This window comes from Melanerpes formicivorus, unplaced genomic scaffold, assembly GCF_026170545.1.
Source record: "Melanerpes formicivorus ecotype bairdi unplaced genomic scaffold, bMelFor1.0.p_v2 SCAF_114, whole genome shotgun sequence".
Classification (NCBI taxonomy): domain Eukaryota; kingdom Metazoa; phylum Chordata; class Aves; order Piciformes; family Picidae; genus Melanerpes; species Melanerpes formicivorus.
This window is the reverse complement of record NW_027142466.1, coordinates 101,987-122,124: the sequence shown is the minus strand read 5'-3', so window position 1 is coordinate 122,124 and position 20,138 is coordinate 101,987. Positions and strand designations below refer to the sequence as shown.

General features: G+C 60.3%; 3 protein-coding genes across 12 annotated transcripts in view; 2 read left to right on the top strand and 1 right to left on the bottom strand.

Moving 5' to 3' along the window:
• The window catches only part of LOC137456011 (obscurin-like), a 46,243-nt gene extending 38,739 nt beyond the window's left edge, over positions 1 to 7,504 (top strand). For all 10 annotated transcript variants that reach the window (XM_068167237.1, XM_068167235.1, XM_068167244.1 and 7 more), the window contains 4 exons: positions 929 to 1,195; positions 3,520 to 3,789; positions 5,203 to 5,469; positions 6,796 to 7,504. In XM_068167237.1, the coding sequence (XP_068023338.1) occupies positions 929 to 1,195; positions 3,520 to 3,789; positions 5,203 to 5,469; positions 6,796 to 7,133 (1,142 nt within the window). In that variant the 3' untranslated portion in view covers positions 7,134 to 7,504. The remainder of the gene's footprint in view (positions 1 to 928; positions 1,196 to 3,519; positions 3,790 to 5,202; positions 5,470 to 6,795) is intronic.
• Positions 7,505 to 8,684: 1,180 nt separating this feature from the next.
• On the bottom strand, positions 8,685 to 11,907 carry LOC137456018 (kinesin-like protein KIF18B). Its single transcript, XM_068167257.1, has 5 exons — positions 11,904 to 11,907; positions 10,033 to 10,190; positions 9,494 to 9,598; positions 9,104 to 9,214; positions 8,685 to 8,942 (listed from the first exon to the last, which is right to left on the bottom strand). Exons 1-5 carry the CDS (start codon positions 11,905 to 11,907, stop codon positions 8,685 to 8,687), a joined length of 636 nt encoding a protein of 211 aa, XP_068023358.1.
• An 893-nt stretch (positions 11,908 to 12,800) lies between these two features.
• On the top strand, positions 12,801 to 19,510 carry LOC137456017 (ubiquitin carboxyl-terminal hydrolase 36-like). Its single transcript, XM_068167256.1, has 14 exons — positions 12,801 to 13,062; positions 13,133 to 13,354; positions 14,052 to 14,162; positions 14,544 to 14,646; positions 15,237 to 15,304; positions 15,468 to 15,538; positions 15,901 to 15,983; positions 16,296 to 16,407; positions 16,708 to 16,848; positions 17,151 to 17,254; positions 17,542 to 17,629; positions 17,920 to 18,219; positions 18,586 to 18,711; positions 19,262 to 19,510. The coding sequence occupies exons 1-14, from the start codon at positions 12,801 to 12,803 to the stop codon at positions 19,508 to 19,510; spliced, it is 2,040 nt and encodes a 679-aa protein (XP_068023357.1).
• The last annotated feature ends 628 nt before the right edge of the window (positions 19,511 to 20,138 follow it).

Below are 20,138 nucleotides of genomic sequence, written 5' to 3'. Positions count from 1 at the left end.
TGGAGAGATCCTCCCTCTCACAGGTCCTGGGCAGTCATTTGTTTCAGACAGCACTGTCTAGTGTGCAGCTTCCACGCTCTGGGCTCCTGGCAGTGTAGGTGCATGTGGAAGATCTGGTCAATTCCCAGCTCCCAGTTGTTGGTTGGAACGCTGGGACAGGCTGCCCAGGGCAGTGGTGGAGTCCCCATCCTTGGAGGCATTGAAGAGATGTGCAGACATGGCACTTCAGGACACAGTTGAGTGGGCATGGTGGGGTTGGGCTCATGGTTGTACCTGCTAATCTTTGAGGTCTTTTCCAAGCTTAATGATTCTGTGATTCTATAGATGAGACATCCATGCCTTAGGAAAGGATTTGACTACATGAGTTTGGAGTGCCTGGTATTCAAATGGAGCCAAGGCTAGGCTTTGGGTTGGTTGTTTTTTCCTTCTTGACTTTACCACAGAGGACAAAACCAAAGAAATTTGCCAGGAGAGATTATTTTGTCCCATTCCTGAGCTAGACAAGTTTGCCAGCTCATGTAATGAATCTGCTTGGTCATTGACTTGATCTGGGACCAAGCTTCCAGGCTTGATGTCTTCTGCTGTCACCATGGTAAATATCTCCAATCCCATTCTAAAGTCCTTGTTTTGACTTTCCTTTGCTCATACTTGAATGCCAACTCTAATCAGCAAGCAATTCAGTAAGTATTGATCCCTGCATCTGCAATGTAAAGTGTTGCCTTACAGAAACCTTGCCTTCCCTAAAGATCCTCAGGTTGGGTTTGCTTCAAAGCCACTCAGGTCTGTAACAGAAACCCGCAGCATCATCTGAGCAGTTCACCAAGCAGCTGGGAATGACATACAGGAAATAAACTGGCATGGAATACAGATCAGAAACTTTCCTCTTCTGCCCATTCCCCCTTTCTTCTTCCCTACCCCTGCTTTGCAGATTCCCACATACAGATCACCAGGAAGCTGGAGGACAAGAGAGCTCTGGAGCACCATTTGCTCATCTTGGCCTGTGACTTCAGGCCTTCTCCCAAGAGTGTGAAGTGGTTCAAGGAGCACACAGCCACTGAGCCCTCTGAGAAGTCCAAAATCAAGCAGGAGCAGCATTCAGCAGAGCTCAGGGTTTTGAAGGTGAAGCCTGAAGATGCTGGTGTGTCCAAGGGCAGGGCTGGAAACGCGGAGACTGAAGCCACGCTGCCTGTTGAAGGTACAGATGGTGTGCAGCAGGGAGGTTGGCCTGGTGATGATCTGGGTGAGGGCATTGAGTCCATCAGCAGTACATCTGCAGATGACACCAAGCTGGGGCAGGAGTTGATCTGTTAGAGGGTAGGAGAGCTCTGCAGAGGGACCTGGACAGGCTGGACAGATGGGCAGAGTGCAAGGGCAGGAGATTGAACACATCCAAGTGCCAGGGGCTGCACATTGGCCACAGCAACCCCAGGCAGTGCTGCAGGCTGGGGGCAGAGTGGCTGAGAGCAGCCAGGCAGAAAGGGACTTGGGGGTACTGGTTGATGGAAGGCTGAACATGAGCCAGCAGTGCACCCAGGGGGCCAAGAAGACCAAGGGCATCCTGGCCTGCAGCAGGAAGAGTGTGGCCAGCAGGAGCAGGGAAGTCATTGTGCCTGTGCTCAGCACTGGTTAGGCCACACCTTGAGTCCTGTGTCCAGTTCTGGGCCCCTCAGGTTAGGAAAGAGGTTGAGGTGCTGGAAGGTGTCCAGAGAAGGGCAACAAAGCTGGGGAGGAGTCTGGGGCACAGCCCTGTGAGGAGAGGCTGAGGGAGCTGGGGTTGCTTAGCCTGGAGAAGAGGAGGCTCAGGGGAGACCTTCTTGCCCTCTCCAGCTCCCTGAACTGACTGTGTTATGAGCCATAGAATCATAGAATACTATGGGGTTTGAAGGAGCCTTTAAAGGTAGGGCACATCCTCAGTACAGCAGGTCTGGAGCTGGTCTGACTCAGCACAGAGAAAGCAGTTTGCTGCTGTCCTTAGTATGCCACATGGCTCCAGAGATGGAGATTCCTGAAGAACATTTCTGCTCCTGATGATGCAGCCAAGGGCTTCCTTAAATCTAGCCTAGCTTGTTGAGTAGCTGCTCCAGAGAAGTGTGAAGCTGTCCCTCTGGCCTTCACTCCATGCCTGCTCCAAGCCCTGTTCCCTGTGAGGAGATCTCCTTTGCCTGACAGATGCCTCAACACAGAGAGCAATATGTCCTTGCAAGCTCACAGCTGCAGAGTCATAGAGAGACTGCTGCTGTAGCACTGGCTCTCATTCCTTATCCATGGCAATGCTTCTCTCCTTCCTTTCACCCACCCAGGAACAGGTTCTGCTTTCCCTAACACTCACTGCAGTCAGGAGGTGTGGGACTGCTTTGGGCTCTGCATTGGCATCAGCAGCATTGCAAGGGTTTCCTGCAGCTCTCTTTCAATAGTGGGCAGCAGCTGAAAGTGCCTCAGCTGACATATCCTGGTTGTGCTCTGGTTTGGCTGCTAGCCTTCAGAGGAGCCTGCTGTCTTCATGAAGGCCTTGGCTGATGGCTTTGGGGAGGAGTGTGGTGTGATGTACCTGCAGTGTGAAGTCTCCAAAGAGAAGGTCAAACCTGCTTGGAGAAAGGATGGTGAGAAGATCACTTCTGGTAGCAAGTAGGAGCAGACACAGAGTGGGAAGCCCCTGTGCCTCCTTAGCCATGACCTAGAAAAGACAGATGCAGGCTTACACACCTGTGATCCTGGCACTGATGTTGCCAAGCCAAAGGGCAGCGTCCAGGGGAAGTACTGCGGGTGATGGACATCCACAGAGTGCTGTAATTCTTGGTGCCCTTGGTCACTTGGTCTCACAGCTGTTCCTCCTAAAGCCTCCCATTACAAGGTGGTGTCTGAGCAAAGCCCAGTTCCTCTTAAAGGACAGCTGGAGCATTGTTGATGGTTTCACACTCACATGTGTGAGACACAGTTTGAATGTCTCTGATTTGAGCATCAGGAAGCAGCTCCATCAGACATTAGGCAGAAGTTCCTTATTGTTGAGGGTGGTGAGGCACTGCAACAGGCTGTCCAGAGAAGCTGTGGCTGCCCCATCCCTGCAAGTGTTGAGGAGCAGGCTGGATGAGGCTCTGGGCAAGCCGGGCTAGTAGGAGGTGTCCCTTCCAACTGCAGCCATTCCATGATGGTTCCATGAATATTAGGTGGGGGTAGGATGGTAACAAGTGAACAAACATCCCATTTCTCCTAGCTGCACAGAGAAATACCTCAGACAACATCCCAGAGGCTTCCTACCTGACAACTTTTCTCCCCTCTAGCTCAGTGAGTCTTGACTTCTCTCCACTCAGTTCTTCCCGCAGTCCTTCCAGCGCAATGCCCTTCTCTGTAGCTCTGTGGTGACTCTGAGTGGATAACGGCTGAGAAACCCTTCCCATGTCAAACACACCTGGAAGGAATGCAGTGGTGTCTTCCCAGCTGAGTGGACAAAGCAGTCTGATGAGCTAACAATGTCCACACTCCTGCCCATGTCATTGTACTAAGCCACGTTTTGTCCTCCAGGGCTGAACATTGGCATCACCAAAGGCTTGAAGAACACAGGAATCCAGGAGGGAGCAGATTGCACTTTTGAGTGTCTTGTGTCCCATGAAAGCATTGCTGACTTCAGCTGGACACTGCCTGGGAGCCAAGTGGAAAGCGGAGGGCGATCTGAAGCCTCCGCCGCGGGGCAGCAGTGCACACTTCCCGTCGGGGCCGTGGCTCCTGGGGATGCTGGGGAAGTCATCCTCACTGCCCCTGCTCTGACCTCCAAGGCTTCTCTGGGTGTGAAAGGTAAGGAGATGAGAAAGGCTCTGGGGTTTGCATCCTTGGCTGTCTTTCCAGGAGGTTCTGTCAGTTACCCATGAAGGCAAACTTCAGTGGTGATCCAAATGAAGAGCAGCCTTCGCTGCCAGCCTCAAGGCACCGAGCTTTGGCCTTGGAAACAAGGGAAATGCTGAAATGTTTTAGAGGTGTTTGAGAAGGGCAGAACCCACTGAGCTGTCTCATTGGACAGACAATTGCTGCTCACACTGTCTGCATGTGAGAGAAGCAGCCAAGGCTCTCTGTGCAGGCAGCAGACACGATGACATCCCTTGAAATGGATGCCCTCAGGACAAGTCCTCAGCTCCTGTAAGCAATTGTAGTACCACAGAATGGTTTAGGATGGAAGGGACCTTCAAAGGTCATCCAGTCCAGTCCCCCTGCAGGCAGCAGGAACATCTGCAACTAGATCAGGCTGCTCAGAGCCCTGTCCAACCTGACCTGGAGTGGTTCCAAGCATGGGACTTCTACAACCTCACTAGGTGACCTGGGCCAGGTCATCACCCTCAGTGTCAAACATTTCTCTCTTCTATCTACTCTAATTTCTTCCTTAGATCTGGCTTATCAGAATCCTTAATAGCCACTGAAACTCCAGAGCTGCCATTCCTGGGCCCTGAAGATCTGCTTTTCTCCCCCTTTCCCTAGCCTGATGTCAGTCATTCACTGGGGAGTGTGAAAGCTTGCTGGGCATCTGAGTTGTGAAACCCTTGATAATATATTGGTCATGAGTTGTATTCAAAGTTCCCTTGGGGTGTGGTTGGTTGGTTTGGCTTGGTGGGAGGTTGTTGGTTTGGTTTGGGTTGGGTTTCTTTATGCTTGGATTGGTTTTTGTATTGCTTTGGTTTGGGTTGGGTTGGTTTGGGTTTGGTTTGGTTTGGGTTTGGCTTGGTTTGGGTTTGGTTTGGTTTGGTTTGGGTTTGGCTTGGTTTGGGTTTGGTTTGGGTTGGGTTGGGTTTGGTTTGGGTTTGGCTTGGTTTGGGTTTGGTTTGGTTTGGGTTTCTTTATGCTTGGTTTGGTTTTTCTATTGCTTTGGGTTGGGTTGGGTTTGGTTTGGGTTTGGCTTGGTTTGGTTTTGGTTTGGTTTGGGTTGGGTTTCTTTATGCTTGGATTGGTTTTGTATTGTTTTGATTTGGTTTGGTTTTAATTTGGTTTGGTTTTTATTTGGTTTGTTAGAATCATAGAATTGTTTAGGGACCTCAAGGCTCATCCAATCCCAACCCTCCTGCCATGGCCAGGGACACCTCACACTACAGCAGGTTGCTCAGCACCACCTCCAGCCTGGCCCTCACAACCTCCAGGGATGAGGCTTCCATCACCTCCCTGGCAACCTGTGCCAGGCTCTCACCACCCTCATGTTTTGTTTTGTTCTGTTCCCCTCTTCAGAAAAACCTCCTGAGGCTGTAAAGCAGCTGGAGGACAGAAGAGCAGCAGCAGGACAGGACATCAGCCTGAGCTGGGAACTGTCAGAGCCTGATGCTGCCATCAGGTGGTACAAGGATGGCAAAGCCATCCGGAAAAGCCAGAAGTGTGACTGGCACCAAGAGGGCACAGGAGCCACTCTGATCATCCATGAGCCCACAGCCAAGGCCAGGGGGAAATACCCCTGTGAGACAGAGGCCTCTAAAGCAAAAGCCAGGATCACAGTGCAAGGTCAGTGGAAGCATGCAGGGGCCAGGGTGTACAGCAGCTGGACTAAAGGTCTGCAGCCTGTGGGAGATGCTCTTCCCTCCCAGCTCCCTCACCAGGAGCAGTTTTCAGTTGTCACAACCTGTCATGGATTAAATATTCAAACAAACACCAAAGCTGTGAGCAACTTCAGCACCTCCAAGGCACTGAAGTAGCTCTTGTGCTGCTTCACAAGCCCATCAAACCTGGCAGTGTGAATGAGTCTGCCTTGAGCATGGGTGATCAGAACTGCCTGGGGGCTGCAAGAGGAGACCTCAGCCACACCTGTGCAATGACAAACATGCTGGAAACACTCTGCCTCCTCTGCTTTGTGACAGAGGAGAGGAGAGGAGGGGAGGGGAGGGGAGAGGAGAGGAGAGGAGGGGAGGGGAGGGGAGAGGAGGGGAGGGGAGGGGAGGGGAGGGGAGGGGAGGGGAGGGGAGGGGAGGAGAGGATGAACCAGGGTGAAAAAGACCTCTGAGATCATCCAGTCCAACCTATCACCCAGCACCATCTGATCAACTAAACCATGGCACCAAGGGCCTCATCCTGGCTCTTCCTAAACACCTGCAGGGATGGGGACTCCACCACCTCCCTGGGCAGCACATTCCAGTGGCCAACAACTCTCTCAGTGAAGAACTTTCTCCTCACCTCCAGCCTAAATCTCCCCTGGCACAGCTTGAGACTGTGTCCTCTTGTTCTGGTGCTGGCTGCCTGGGAGAAGAGACCAACCCCCTCCTGGCTACAACCTCCCTTCAGGGAGTTGTAGACAGCAATGAGGTCTCCCCTGAGCCTCCTTTCCTCCAGGCTAAGCAACCCCAGCTCCCTCAGCCTCTCCTCCTAAGGCTGTGCTCCAGACCCCTCAAGCCCCATGAGGAGAGGCTGAGGGAGCTGGAGTTGAAGCTGGTGATCCTCTAAGATTGGCTCTTCATCTGCTAGGATGAGAGCAAACAGCCTCAGGTTGTATCAGGGGTGGTTTAGGTTGGCTATTGGGAATAGTTTCTTCACCCAAAAGATTATCAAGCTCTGGAACAGACTGTCCAGGGCAGTGGTGGTTTCACCCTCCCTGGAGGGATTGAAAAGCCATCTAGAGGTGGTGCTAAGGCACACAGGGTAGTGGTGGGCTTGGCAGGGAGAGGCTGAAAGAGCTAGATGTGGTGATCTCAAGGACCTTTTTCAAGCTAAAGGATTCTATATTCTGTAATTCTCCAAGGGAGGGCAGAGGAGATCCCAGAGCACTCTGTGCTCAGCACTTGGGTAGTTAACAGAGCTCTTCCTTTCTGTCTTTCTTTCTTGGTTTCTCCCTTCCAGAACAACCTAATTATGCTGTCCAGGAACTCTCAGCCCTGAGAGCTGCTGAAAGGGGAACTGCAGTTTTGATTGGCCAGAGCCAGAGAGCTGCATCCTCTGTGGTCTGGAGGGAAGGCACTGCTGAGCTCAGGGCTACCAAGCAGTCTGAGATCACAGAGAAAGGACAAATGCTGCAGCTGGCCATAAATGACCTGGAGAAAAGTGACAGTGACACTTCCCCCTGTGCCATTGGTGATGCCCAGTCCAGAGCCAAGCTTGTGGTGCAAGGTGTGCATGAGATTGTGCCTCTCATCTCTCCAGCAGAAGCCACTGTGTGCAGAGGCAGATGCCTTCCATAGTGGTGAAGGGTCTGGAGCACAAGTCTGAGGAGCAGCTGAGGGAACTGGAGTTGTTTAGGCTGGGGCAAAGAAGACTGCAGGGATGCCTTCTGGCTCTCTGAAGGGAAATTGGAGTGAGCTGGGGCTCGGTCTCGCCGAGAACAAGCAATAGGACAGGAGGAAATGGCCTCTGCTTGTACCAGGGAGCTTTAGGCTGGACACTAGGAAACATTTCCTCCCCCAAAGGGTTGCCAAGGCCTGGAACAGGCTGCCCAGGGCAGTGGTGGAATCTGCTTCCCTGGAGGGACTTACAGACAAAGATGTGGTGCTGAGGGGCATGGTTTAGTGGTGATCTGGCAGTGCTGGCTTAACAGCTGGGCTCCAGGATTGTAAAGGTCTCTTCCAAACAAACTGAGTCTGTGATTCCATAGAAGCAGCAGATCCACTGATTTCTGGCTCTGGCTCACTCATGAGCTGGAGCCACTGCATGGGGCTGGGGCAGAGCTGTATACAGCAGCAGGGAGCTGGGCACACAGAGCAATCTGCCAGCTTGAACAAGTTACACCTGGAGCACTGTGGATGGGATTTGAAACCTGAAGAGCTGGTGTGAGGAGAGGAGAAGCTGATGCTGCTGGGGGAGCATGTGCTGAACAGCATCCAGAGTGCCTGCTGTTAGAGGAGGGAAGCATTATTCTGCCCCCAGGCTTTTCTCCCTGTCCCTGGCCATGGGGGACCCCAAGATGCCAGCCCAGGCTCCATCCCTCCTGCCCAGCAGCCTCACCTGGGCAGCTGCAGCAGGCTGGAGCCGAGGGCAGGCAGCAGCACTGGCGCCTGGCTCTGTGCCCCCCGGGCAGCATCCTCACAGGCACGGAGCTTGGCCTGCAGCTCTGCCACCTGTGAGCAAGGGGCAGCCCTGGCTCAGAGCATGCCCTGAGCCCCAGCAGCTCAGCAGGCTGGGTGCCAGGCAAAGCAGAGCTGCAGACAGAGCCCAGCCCTGCCCCCGGCAGCTCACCTCCGCTCTCAGCTGCGCACACAGCACAACGTACGGACAGACGTGGGAGTCCGGGCTGAGCAGGTTGCTCTTGAGCTGCGGGGAGGGAGGAGCGGAGCTGAGAGCAGCACCGGGACAGCTCCTTCCCCTCTGCTGAGGCGGCAGCGGGGCAGCTCCTCAGCCTGCCCTGGGCTGGTGGGGCCCGGGCGGCTGCAGCTGACTCTGAGAGGGGCTCCAGAGGCAGCCCGGCTGCAGCAGGGAGGCGGCAGGGAGGCAGCAGCCCGCAGCAGCCTGCCCCAGGCTCCTTCCCGGGCAGCCCCAGCAGCTGCCGGCCGCGGGGCGAGGTGCTCACCGAGACCTGGATCTCCTTGGCCCTGCTGGCACACCTGAGGGTGTTGAGGGTGTCCTGGCAGCAGAGCGGCGAGGGGCTGAGGGCAGCCAGCATCAGGGTGCGGCCGATGGAGCCCTTCAGCAGCCGCCTCAGCTTGCTGTCCCGCTACGGGACGTGGCTCTGCTTGCCCTGCCCGGCACCCCGAGGCTCCGCTCAGGGGCTGGCCCTCGGCTCCCAGCCCTGGCCACGCTCAGCCCACGGCAGCTCTGCCCTGGGGACGGCGCTCAGGGCCCCTCGGCGGCAGCCTTCCCTCGGCCCCAGCCAGCGCCTGGCTGACGCTGAGCAGGGCCAGCAGCGAGCGGTTGATGCTGGCTCCCTCCCGCAGCCGCTCGCCCCTGCTCTTGGCCACCGCGGCTCGCTCCGAGCCGGCCAGGTCGCCCAAGCTCATCTCGGCCACCGGCAGAGCCCCAGCGAGGCCCCCGGCGCGGTCCTGCTGCTTCACCTGTACCTGGCAGGGCACAGGCAGGGCAGGCTGCGGCTCCGCAGGGCGCTCGGGCTCGCCGCTCGCAGCCGCGGCAGCAGCCCTGGCACGCCGGCCCTGGCACAGCATCGCCGCCTGCCCCCCTCCGGGCAGCGGTGCCAAGGGCTGCCCCAAGCACCACCCCTCACCTGCAGCACGGCGTGGGAGCGGGAGGAGGAGGCGTTGGCATCGGTGGGATGCTGCGTGCGGTTCCTGCTGCCCCCGAGCAGCATCTGCAGGAGCTGCTCTGCCGAGCTGGGCTGGCGGGGAGCAGGCAGAGGGCAGGGATCGGCGCAGCCCCGGCACGGGCACCGAGCGCCCACAGGCTGAGGCCTCCTGCGGCTCTGCAGGGCTCCTCTGGCCTCGGGCTCAGTGCTGCTGCCAGCCAGCACCCAGCCGGCTGGCACTCCCGGGTCCCCACAGCCCCTGCCCCGGGTCCCCACAGCCCTCCCCTCCCCCCTCCAGGTCCCCCAGTGCCCGCTGGCACCCCTGGGGCAGGCGCAGCGCTGCCCACACCTTGTGCCTGCTTCCACCCCCACCTGCTGGATGGAGAGACCCTGAACCACAGCTCCTCTGTCAGGATCCTCCCGAATGGGCAGAGGGCCCTTGGGCTGCAGCAGGTCACGGATCTGCTCGTTGTAGACCTGCAGCAGGCAGCTCCAGCTCGGGATGAGGCTTGGGGCCCCAAAGGGCAGCAGGCAGAGCAGCTCTGGACCCCAGGGCCTGCTGCCCACCCAACAGCACCTCTGGCACCTGGTGCCAGCAGGAGCAGCTGAAGGTGCCCTAAAGGCAGAGGACAGCTCAGGAGGCTTCACCAGTCAGGCACTGAGCCATTGCTCCTCCAAAGCCCTTGCAGCCAGGAAGCCCTCATTGCCCTGTGCCCTGTGGCCCCCAGCTCCAGAGGGGGCAGGCCAGCAGCACCAGCCCAGCAGACTGGGTAGGGGCAGCCTGCTTCCAGTCTGGGGCTGTCCTGGCCACTGGGCACAGCTGGCAGCACAGGGGTAGCCCTGGCACTACAAGCCCAGACCTTGGAGATGGTGGCCTGGCAGCAGGAGGGGCACAGCTGGGCACAGCCTACCTCCAGGCAGGAGACCAGGACCTGGTAGCTCTTCTGCTCCTTCCTAGCCTCCAGCCTCCTGTACAGCTCCTCCATGGTGAGGTAGATGATGCCAGGGCTCTTCTCTGAGCCCAGCACGGGGTAGGTTTTCCCTGCTCCTGTTGCTCCGTAGGCAAACACTGGGAGGAGAAAGGGAGGAGCCCTGAGAGCAGCCTTCCTCAACAGCAGCACTGGGGGGATGCTCCCAGCTCTGCCTCAGCTGGAAATGCCCCTGGGGACACAGCCCCAAACCCAGCTCCTGCTATGGGGCACTGCTGCCTCCCACTCACATCCTGTCCAGCAGGACCCCCAGGGCCCTCTGCACCAGGCTGCTCCCCAGCCTGCACAGGGCTCCCAGCTGATGCCAGCCCCCAGGCAGGACTCCACACTCATCTGGGCTTGTCTCTGCTCTCTTCTTGCTGGCCTGGGCCCTGCCTGCCCCCACAGCCCTCAGGTGACATCTCCAGGTCAGCACTGGCCCTGCCAGGTTGCTCTGGGAGGGGATTGTGACAGATGCAGGTGGGGCTCACAGAATAAGCTCTCTTCACCTCTTCTGGCATTTTGAGGCCCTGGAACTGTCTTGCTAGAGGTCTACACATGTCACCCAGGGGAAAATGTGCCTTCCTCTGCTTGTGCAGCAGAGCAGCTGCTTTGACACCATTCTGTCACTGGGCCAATCTATAGCTGGATCTCAGGTTTAAGCCCCACTGCACCTAAAAGAAGGAGTTTGCTCAGATGTGGCTGTTACAGTGTGCTCCAAACCCTCCTTCCCCCATCTCCACCAGTGGAGGTCTGAATGGGGAAAGGCAAAGGCAGGAAATTGCCTTCCCCTGGGACAGGTCAAGGCTGCTGGAGGGGGAAGTGCGCTTGGGGTTGGCACTATGATTAGCAGGGTGCTTGGCACCCAGTGTGCCTTGGCCTGGGACACATTGTCTCTGAACAGCTTAAGCAGGGTGAGCAGCAAGCTGTGGGGGCTCTCTTGCTCTTGCCTTCCTCTTGCTCACTCCCATGTTCTGCTTTCCTCTTGGCCTCGCTGCCTTGGCGGCAGCACTGCAGACACCAGCCCTGGGTCCTGGCTTCTCCCTGGCCCTGCCTGCCCTGGGGCCCTGCTCCCTGGCTGCCTGCCGGCAAGCTGCGGCTGCCTCGCACCCTTCCGACAGGGCTGCCGCAGGAGTTTGGCCTCGTGGCAGCCCTGCCTGAGGACACTTTGGTTCTGGCAGGGCCTTTCCCTTTGGGCTGTGCCACACGATCCGCAAATCAGGTTACAAAGCGGCAGCTCTGGAGCCTGCTGCCGGCCAGAGACCTAGGGAGCATCTCCCAGTTCCTGCTCCATCCCCGGGAGCACAACCTGCGCTCTCCTTGGCTCTCCCTCAGCTCCTGCCTGGCCTCTGGTTTGATCAGTGGGGTGAAGCTGTTTCGTGGTTTAGCCTTTGCCATTTTCTGAATGCTCTACACTGCACTCAAGCTGCCCAGGAGCATCCTGGGGGAATTTGCAAGCAAACAGAACCTGTCCACAATCTGATAAGTGTAATCCCTAATCTTGGGGGGGGGGGGGGGGAATAAAGAGAAGTCTCTTCTTGTAATTCCTGCCTGGTTAGCTTAACCCAAATCAAATCAGTGCCTTAAAAGCCAGCAGACAGAAGCAAACTTCTGGGAGTGGTTCCTGCTTTTGTTTAGGCACATGCAAGTCATTTGTCTGCAACAAAACCCCAACTCCTCTGCAGAGCAGGGAACAGCAGAGTGCAAACAAAACCCCACTGCTGAGTCAGAAATGAATTCAACTGCAGATCTAGGCAGAGGGACACAGCCTGGCAAGGGCAGAGGGTGCTGTGGGTTGTGCTTCCTTAACAGACCCATGGTGGCATTTTTATCACCCAGAAGCTGGATTTCCCTGCTGGTTTTCCAGCTGCTGGCTTGAATGGACTTCAGGAGGTGTTCAGGAACACACCTGGATTCTCCTCCTAGCTTTGATACTGCCCTGGAGAACAGCTTGTGCTTACTTTGAAGGAGAGCTGTAACTGGGGATGCAAGTCTGGAAGGATCTTTGACAGCCAAAGGCTTGTTCCCCTCCAGTCAGATGTAAACTCTGAGCATCAAATGTGACAATGATCTTTGCTCCTTCTTCCCTGTGGTTGAAATTCCCCCCCAACATTACCTGTGCCAGCCCAGCCCAGCTGGAAGCAAAGGAAAGCTGTATTTATAGGCAAAGGGAAATCTGCAATGGGGTGCAAGGAATATGTACAAACTCTCCAGGAGTTACAGTGTTGAGATCTATTCACAACTGACAACCAGCACAAGAACCCCACTGGTCAAGGAGCAGGGGAAGCTACTAGCTGGGGTCTGCAGCAGCCCTCCTCAGCCAGGGAGGGATCCCCTGGGCCCCCGGGAATGGAGGGGAAGAGAGGAGGAGGGGAGGAGAGGAGCTGCTGCGAGGCCACCTTCAGATCCCTCCTGGTGCCACTGCCCTCAGCACCTGCCAGGGCCAGGGGCTGGAGCAGGACAGGGCCAGGCCCCCCCCGGCTGTGCCGCGGTGCCAGCACACAATGGGCATCGCCGAGCCCGACGGCCACGCCCTGACAAGTCCCGCCCCCCCTTGGCACTGCAGCCAATCAGCAGCGCCGCTCCGCCTCAGCCTGTTGCCTGGACACCGAGCGCGAGGGACACGAGGAGGAGAAGGGGGAGGAGGAGGAGGAGGAGGAAGGAGTTCAGTGGCCAGGGACGGCTGAGTCGAGGCCAGCGAGCGTGGCGCCATGGTGCACAGCATGCGGAGGCTGAAGGAGCTGGAGGAGGGGCTGGCGCCGGCAGCCAAGAGGCGCCGGCTGGGGCTGGGTGAGGAAGGGGCTCCGGGCTGGCCGCCGGCTGCCTCGCCCAAGGAGCTGTGGCAGCAGGAGGCAGAGTCTGAGCGTGCCGGTCGTGGCAAGGGGGATCAGCCCGGGGGGAAGCAGCTGGAGCCCTGGGTCGAGGCTGGCAGCCACCGCGGCAGCCCCAAGGAGGAGCTGACCAGCAAGCAGGGTAGGTAGAGAGGGCCGAGGGGGCTGCTGGTGCTCCTCAGCCCTGTGGCTCAGCGCCCCTCTCCCTGCAGGCGGTGAGCAAGCCCCAGCAGCAGGAGGGGACGGGGTCCCCGTGCCCCAGCAGCTGCCCTTCCCCGTGGGGCGCCTGTCCCTGCGGTGGGAGCGGCTCTGCGGGGTCGGCGCTGGGCTGCACAACCTGGGGCGCAGCTGCTTCCTCAACGCCACGCTGCAGTGCCTGAGCCACACGGCGCCGCTCGCCAACTACCTGCTCTCCGAGGAGCACGGCCGCAGCTGTGAGTGGGGAGCCTGGGCCGGGCGGCTGGCGGTGCCAGGCTGGCAGTGCCAGGGTGCCCGTGGGGAGCGGGAGCTGCCTGCCTGTCCTGCGCTCGGCACCTCTGCAGGTGGCCCTGGCAGGGGCTGCGAGTGTTGGGCTGTGCCCTCTCTGTCCCTGCTGCCCCTGTCTCCACCAGAGGCTGTTCCTGTCTTCTCCTGGCCCTAGCGGTGCTCCCCAGCTCTGCAGCCTGGCACCGGCGAGGTGCTGCCTCTGCTGGCTGCAGCCAGGGCAGGGCAGGAGGCTGCCTGCGGGCAGCAGCTGCTGTGGGAGGCTCGGAGCTGGGAGCAGGGGGAGCTCTCAGGGCTCACAGCCCTGTCTGTAGGGCTCTGCTGGGACCTGCCCCTCAGGGCCAACCTGTGCCCTCCTCCGGAGAGTGCCTGTGGCTGTTTCCATCCCCATGGACGCTCTCTCCTCTGGGGGGGGGGGAGGTGGAGGGCTGTTGCAGTGGTACTGTGAGTGGGATGGCATCAGCCAGGGTGAGGTCTGCTGGCCCCTGTGTACCCAGGGTGCCCAAGAGCTGTGCTGCAGCACAGAGCTCCTAGGGACCACTGAGCGTGGCTGAGCTCTGTTGGAAGAGAGATCCCTGCAGCCTCTGTCCTGCCTCCATCTCTCCTGGCTTTGTCCTTGACGTCCTGTCCTCTGCTCTGCTGCTCCAGGTCGCCAAGAAGGCTTCTGCATGCTGTGCCTGATGCAGGACCACGTGGGGCAGGCGTTTGCCAGCAGTGGGCAGGCCATAAAGCCGGTGTCCTTCATCCGGAACCTCAAGAGTAAGGGAGGCTGCCCTGCCCTGCCCTGCCCTGCCCTGCCCTGCCCTGCCCTGCCCTGCCCTGCCCTGCCCTGCCTTGCCCTGCCTTGCTCTGCCCTGCCCTGCCCTGCCCTGCCTTGCCCTGCCCTGCCTTGCCCTGCCCTGCCCTGCAGCAGGGACTGATGCTGGAGCAGAAGCTGTGGGCTGGGAGCAGCTCTTGGCAGACAGCTCTCCTGAGGTGACTCAGGGAGCCTGCCAGGGGCTGGGGGCTCCGTGGGCTGCGGGGGGCTCCTCCCGTGGCCGTGAGTCTGACAGCAGGTTTGGGCTGCGGGGGAGCAGGGAGGGAGGGAGGAGCTGCATCTGTTGCAGCAGATGCTGAGGCTGGCTGCTGCCCCTCCTGCAGACATTGCCCAGCACCTCTGCTTGCGGCAGCAGCAGGATGCCCACGAGTTCCTGCGCTACAGCATCGACGCCATGCAGCAGGCCTGCAGGAACGGCTGTGCCCAGTATGTGTGGCCCTCCTGCCCTGTGCCCTCACCAGTGCCCCGTGCCCGTGGGAGGGCTGACCCTGTGCCCCAGGCTGAACTGCCAGAGGGAGGCACTGAGTGCAGGGGCCGCACTGGATGGCCCAGCTCTCTGCCCCTCTGTGCCACAGTCCCCCTTCTCCCGGCTCCTCTGCCCCAGCCTAGCTGTGGCCCTCTCCCCCGCTCCTGAGGCTGCTGTGGGTCTGGATCCTGTGCCAGCTGCCCAGGAACCCGGGGTGCAGCTGGCTCAGGTGCAGCTCTGTGGCTGTGGGTGAGCAGCTTTCCTCTGGGCCCTGCGCTGCCTCAGTCTGCAGCGCACAGCTCTGAGCCGCGGCCGGCAGCTTCTGCTCCTTCTGGAGGAAGGTGCCCCTGGGAGCCTGGTGCCAGCCCTGGAGCTGTGGCCCTGGGAGAGCAGCCTGGCAGAGGCTGCGGCTTCCCTCTGCCTCTGGAGCTCTGCAGCCTGTGTGCTGGGCAGAGCGCAGCGGGGGGAGCTGTGCTGAGGACACGGGGGGGGGCCCTCGGGCGTGGCCGTGGGGGAGGGGCGGTGTGAGCCCTGCTGCTCCTGTGCCTAGGTTGGATGGCCAGAGCCAGGCCCCGACGCTGGTTCAGCAGATCTTCGGCGGCTCCCTGCGGTCCCGTGGTGAGTGTTGGCTGCCAGCTCCTGGGCCTGGGCCTCTCAGTGCTGCCCGGCAGGAGGAATCATTTGGGAGCACTGCTGAGCGTGTGCAGAAGATGCCCAGCTGCAGCTGCTGGGGTGGGTGCAGGGCCATGGCAGGCTGCGCTCAGTGCTCTTTCTCTGGCAGTGACGTGCTTGGAGTGCAAGAGCACCTCGGACAGCTACGAGCCTTGCCTGGACCTGGCGCTGGAGATCGGGGTAGGGCGGCAGGGTGGGGGCTGGGGAGGAGCTCTGCTCTCCTGGGGCTGTTCCTGCAGCTGCAGCATCGCTGCCCTCAGGGCTCCTGAGCCTGCCGGTGCCAAGGCACAGCCCAGGCAAGAGGGAAGCCGCTGCCTTGTTGAGCTGCCTGCTGTGTCTGGCAGGGCAGTGCCCGGTGCCTGGGCGTGAGGCTGCGTGGTGCTGGGGCCCCTGCAGCTGCCCCTCGTGGTGCTGGGCGCTGCCAGCTGGTGGGGCTGAGGGGTTTGCTGCAGCCTGTGGCCCTGTGCCCACGCTGGGTGTGCTCTCTCGGGGCCGTGGCGTGGACAGCCACTGGTGGCCTGAGCTCTGCTCTGTCCTTGCAGGAGGCCAGGAGCGTGGTGCAGGCGCTGGGGCAGTTTGTGCAGGCAGAGCTGCTGTGCGGGGAGAACGCCTACAAGTGTGGCAGGTGAGGCTGGGGGCTGCGGGCGGCCGGGGGGCGCTGTGCTGGGGGCAAGCAGGTGTGCCCCCTGCTGGCTGCGGGAGGGCTCGACTGCCTGCTCCGCGGCTCAGCCCTGAGGGCCGTGGCCGTGGAAGCCTGCCGCGAAGGCTGCCTCCTGTGGTGAGGAGGAGCTGGGCCGGCAGCCGTGGCCGTGAGCAGGGGCCCTGGAGCAGCGGCTGCTGTCAGCAGGGTCGGTGCCAAGGGCTTTGCTGCCCGGCCAGGGCTGGCAGGCAGCTGGCTGGCGCAGCAGCTTGAAGAGCTGGAGCTCTGCCTGTGCAGGTGCCAGCAGGAGGTGTCGGCCAGCAAACGCTTCAGCATCCACCGAGCCCCCAACGTCCTCACGGTGGCACTGAAGCGCTTTGCCCCCTACGCCGCAGGGAAGATCACCAAGGTGAGCGCTTGGCAGCCCAGGGCTGAGGCTCTCTCCTGGCCCCAGGTGCTGCTGCCCAGAGCAGGCCGGGAGGTGCTGCTGTGGCCAGCGGGAGCTGTGCCGCGCTCCTGCAGCCCTTCCCCCGCTGTGCGCTGCAGGCGGAGTTCGGCTCCTCCTGCCGCCTTCCTCAGCACCCCCTCTGCACCAGGAGGCTGAGTGCCCTTCTCTGGAGAGGTGGCCCTGCTGGGAGAGCTGTGCTGCTCTTGCCCCAGCACAGAAGCCATGGCCTGTGCCGGCTGCTGAGCCCTCCTGTCTCTGCAGGAGGTGCGGTACCCCATGCTGCTGAACCTCCGCCCCTACATGTCTGTGCGGCGCAGGGACCCCGTCCTGTACAGCCTCTATGCGGTGCTGCTGCACTCTGGGCACAGCTGCCACGCAGGGCACTACTACTGCTACGTGAAGGTGAGCCCAGGAGCTGTGGTGCCACCCCCTCAGGGCTGGGGGGTGCTGGGGGGTCCCTGTAGGCCCAGCAAGGAGGGTGCTCAGCAGATGTGCGTGGTGGGGAGCACTGGCTGCGGGGTACAGGCTGTGCTGTGCCGCAGGAGGGGGGAAGGTTCAGCTCTGGCAGAGCCCCCTGGCCTGCCCTGGGCCTCCTCTGCCTCGTGGGGAGAGGAGCTGTGCCCACGGGCGCTGCTCCTGCTGCTCCTGCTGCCAGGAAGGTGCCTGGGCACAGCCCAGCCCTGCTCTCTCTTCTGCTGCTGCAGGCCAGCGATGGGCAGTGGTATCGAGCGGACGACGAGCGGGTCGGCTCCGCAGCCCCCCAAGAGGTCCTGCAGCAGCAGCAGGCCTACCTGCTGTTCTACCAGAGGTGAGTGTCTGCTGCCTGCTGGCCCCTCTGCCCCCTGCTCCCAGCACTTGGCACAGGGCTGGCACAGGGCTGGCTGTGGGCAGGAGCTTGGCCCGGGTACCCCAATGCCCTGTGCATGCCCTGGCTGGGAGGAGGGTGGCAGGGAGGGGCCCAGCCCCTTGTCACGGTTTCACTCTCCCTCAAGAGCACCTCATGCCCTCAGAGCTTTGGCTCCTCTTTCTCCTCTGCATCTCTGAGAGAGGCTCAGCCCCTGGCAGCTCATGCCAGCCCTTCTCTGCCTTCCCCAGGATCCCCAGCCTCAGGAAGAGCTGGCAGGGGCCCATTGCCAAGGCTGCCTCCAGCCTGCCCGGCCGCACTGGCAGCGTCCCAGAGGAGGTCAGGAAAGCTGCGGGCAGGGGGCTCCTGTCTTCAGCAGGGGTGGGCCAGGGGAGCCCTGGAGGCTGCTCTTGGCCAGTGCTCCTGGGTGCTGGGAGCTGCTGCCCCTCTCTCTGCTCTGCCAGGGCAGGGGGGCTGCAGCCTGGCAGGGAGGCAGGCGCAGGGCAGGAGGGTTTGCAGGAGGCACCCTGCAGAGCCAAGGCCTGTGTGGGGCTGGGGAGGGCTGGGGAGGGCAGGGTCTGCGTGTCCTTGGCTCCTGGACTTGTCACTGAACTGCTCTCCCTGTCTAGAGAGCAGAGCTGCTGCCAGGGAAGCAGCTGCCTGGGCTGGAGGAGGTGGGAGGCCCTGTAGCCCACAGCGCCTTTGGGATGGGGTCGGAGCTGCTGAGCGGAACCAGCCTGCCAGAGCTGCCTGCTGAGTGCCCAGCAGCCAGGAGAGAGGTGTCAGCTGTGTGCCAGGATTATTGGGCACAGCTGCAGGGCCTGACACGCAGCAGCAAGTCCTACATCAGCAAGCTGACCGTCCTGGCCCAGCAGAAGGTGGCCTTTGCCAGCAGCATTGCCGCCCTGGTGGAGGCACAAGCGGCCAAGGTTTGGAAGTTTCACTGCCTGCTGCTCCTAGCTGTGCTGCTGGGGGGAGCAGCTGGAGCCAGCGGGCTGGGGGGGGCTGGAGGGCGAGGAGGGCCTGGGGAGATGTCCTGCTGTGAGGCAGGAGAGGGGCAGAGCAGGGCAGCAGGGGGCCGAGGGCTGCTTTCCAGCCTGCCCAGAAGCCTGGGGGTTAAAAGCTGTCTGCAAGCCTGTCCCAGGGGCTGGTTTGGCCTGCAAGAGCAAACCTCAGTGTTCCAACCCTGCTGAAGTGCTGGCTCTGAGGTGTCTGAGCCTGGCAATCCCTGGGTTTGCAATGCTTCAGAGGTGCTGTGGTTGTCTCAACTCCTCCCTCTCTTCTCATGATTCCAGGCTCCTCCAGCACAGAAGCTCCCTGCTCTCTACCTGCTGGACTCCATCATCAAGAACGTGGGAGGAGCATACCTGCAGGCTTTTGCCCCAAACCTGGTGGAAACCTTTCTCTCTGTCTTTGAGAAGGTCTCTGCACCTCAGAAGAGTTCTGTAGGCCAAAGCTGTGGCTGGGCAGTGAGCCCTGTGCCCAGGGGTGGCTTTGCTTGGGTGGTGAAGCACACCAAGTGCTTGGCTTTTCTGCATCTCTGTCCTGGCTCTGCACTGAGGGCCATGGTCCCTGCTGGTGGTTTGAAGCAATCAAGTGGGCCCTGAGCCTCCAAGGAGGTTGGATCTGTGTCTCACAGAGGGGTCTGAGGGTGCAGCTGAGCTGAAGCAGAACTGGCTGAATGGGAAGTGCTAGCCCTGCTCTGGCATCTGGTGGGGCAAAGTCCTTCAGGGGCTGGAGAGCTGAGCACAAGCCCCTGGGCTCATTGCTTGCCTCAGAGGCTGTTGCCTGATTCCCTTGGCATGGGAGTGTGAGCTGCACTGCTGAGAGCTGCTGCACACCAGGCCAGTGTGTTGAGATGCCAAGTGCTGAGAGCAACAGGACAGCCATGCAGCCTTCCTTCTGGCAGCAACGCTGCAGGCTGTGTGTGGCAGGAGCTGAGGGAGCCCTGGGGTGGTTTTGTTGCTGCAGGGGGACACAGAGACTCGCAAGAGTTTATTCCTCTTGCGCTCGACGTGGGACAGGGTTTTCCCCCTGGAGAAGCTGCATGCCCTGGATGTCAGAGTCAAGTCCTTAGATCCTGCTTGGCCAGTGACACCTCTGCCTGCAGCTGGGAGTGCTGCTGGCAGCCCTGTGAGCCCTCAGCCTGCAGCTCCCTCGGTCAGTGTGTGTGCCTGCTGTACGGACAGAGGGTCCCAGAGCAGCCATCCTTGTCTGTAGGCTGCTGGGTGAGAGTGCAGTGCCTCAGGAGTGCAGGGCCTGGGCTGTGGAGGCAGGGCAGAGGCACTCCTGAATGCAGAGCACTGGGGGGGCTTGCTTTGCCTATGTCAAACCTGTGCTCTGGAGGGTGGCCATGGAGGAAGTGCTGTTAGGCGACGTCCCCCTGTCACAGCAGCAAATTGGAGTGGGGGCAAAGGTTTCAAATGAGTTTGGTTCCATTGTGCCTGAAGAGTGCAGCTCCTAACAGCTGCAGAGAGTGAGCTCCAGTGCTGGAGGGTGGCAGCAGGGAAGGGAGCTGGAGTGAGCTGAGCATGGGGGCCGTGGGGGTGTTAGGTTGAGGCTGGGGCTGGGTGACCTTGTTCTAAGCAAAGCAGCTCCAGGGCTCCCTGGCTCCCTCAGGATGTGCAGTGTCACAGGTTCTGTTCTGTTTCTAGGCAGAGGAATGCACTGCCCCTGCCTGTGCCAGGGCTGCTGCCTCTGCTCCTCCAGCACAGCCTTTGAGCCAGGAGCAGCTGCTGAGGCAGCAAGTGCTTGAGAAGGAAAAGGAGCTGCTGGAGCTGCGGCAGAAGCTCTCAGAGCTGGAGCAGGCCCAAGCACAGGTGAGCAGGACAGGTGGTGACACTTTGCT

Bases quoted from the DNA above. Each gene is read 5' to 3' on its own strand.
- LOC137456018 (XM_068167257.1), bottom strand. The intron at 9,599-10,032 runs GTAGGCTGTGCC...TGCCTGCTGCAG, and splicing joins TCCTGGTCTCCTGCCTGGAG to GTCTACAACGAGCAGATCCG. The intron at 8,943-9,103 runs GTGAGGGGTGGT...GTGCCCTGCCAG, and splicing joins GCTCCCACGCCGTGCTGCAG to GTACAGGTGAAGCAGCAGGA.
- LOC137456017 (XM_068167256.1), top strand. From the start codon at position 12,801: ATGGTGCACAGCATGCGGAGGCTGAAGGAGCTGGAGGAGGGGCTGGCG. The intron at 13,063-13,132 runs GTAGGTAGAGAG...CTCTCCCTGCAG, and splicing joins GGAGCTGACCAGCAAGCAGG to GCGGTGAGCAAGCCCCAGCA. The intron at 15,984-16,295 runs GTGAGGCTGGGG...CTGCCTGTGCAG, and splicing joins AACGCCTACAAGTGTGGCAG to GTGCCAGCAGGAGGTGTCGG.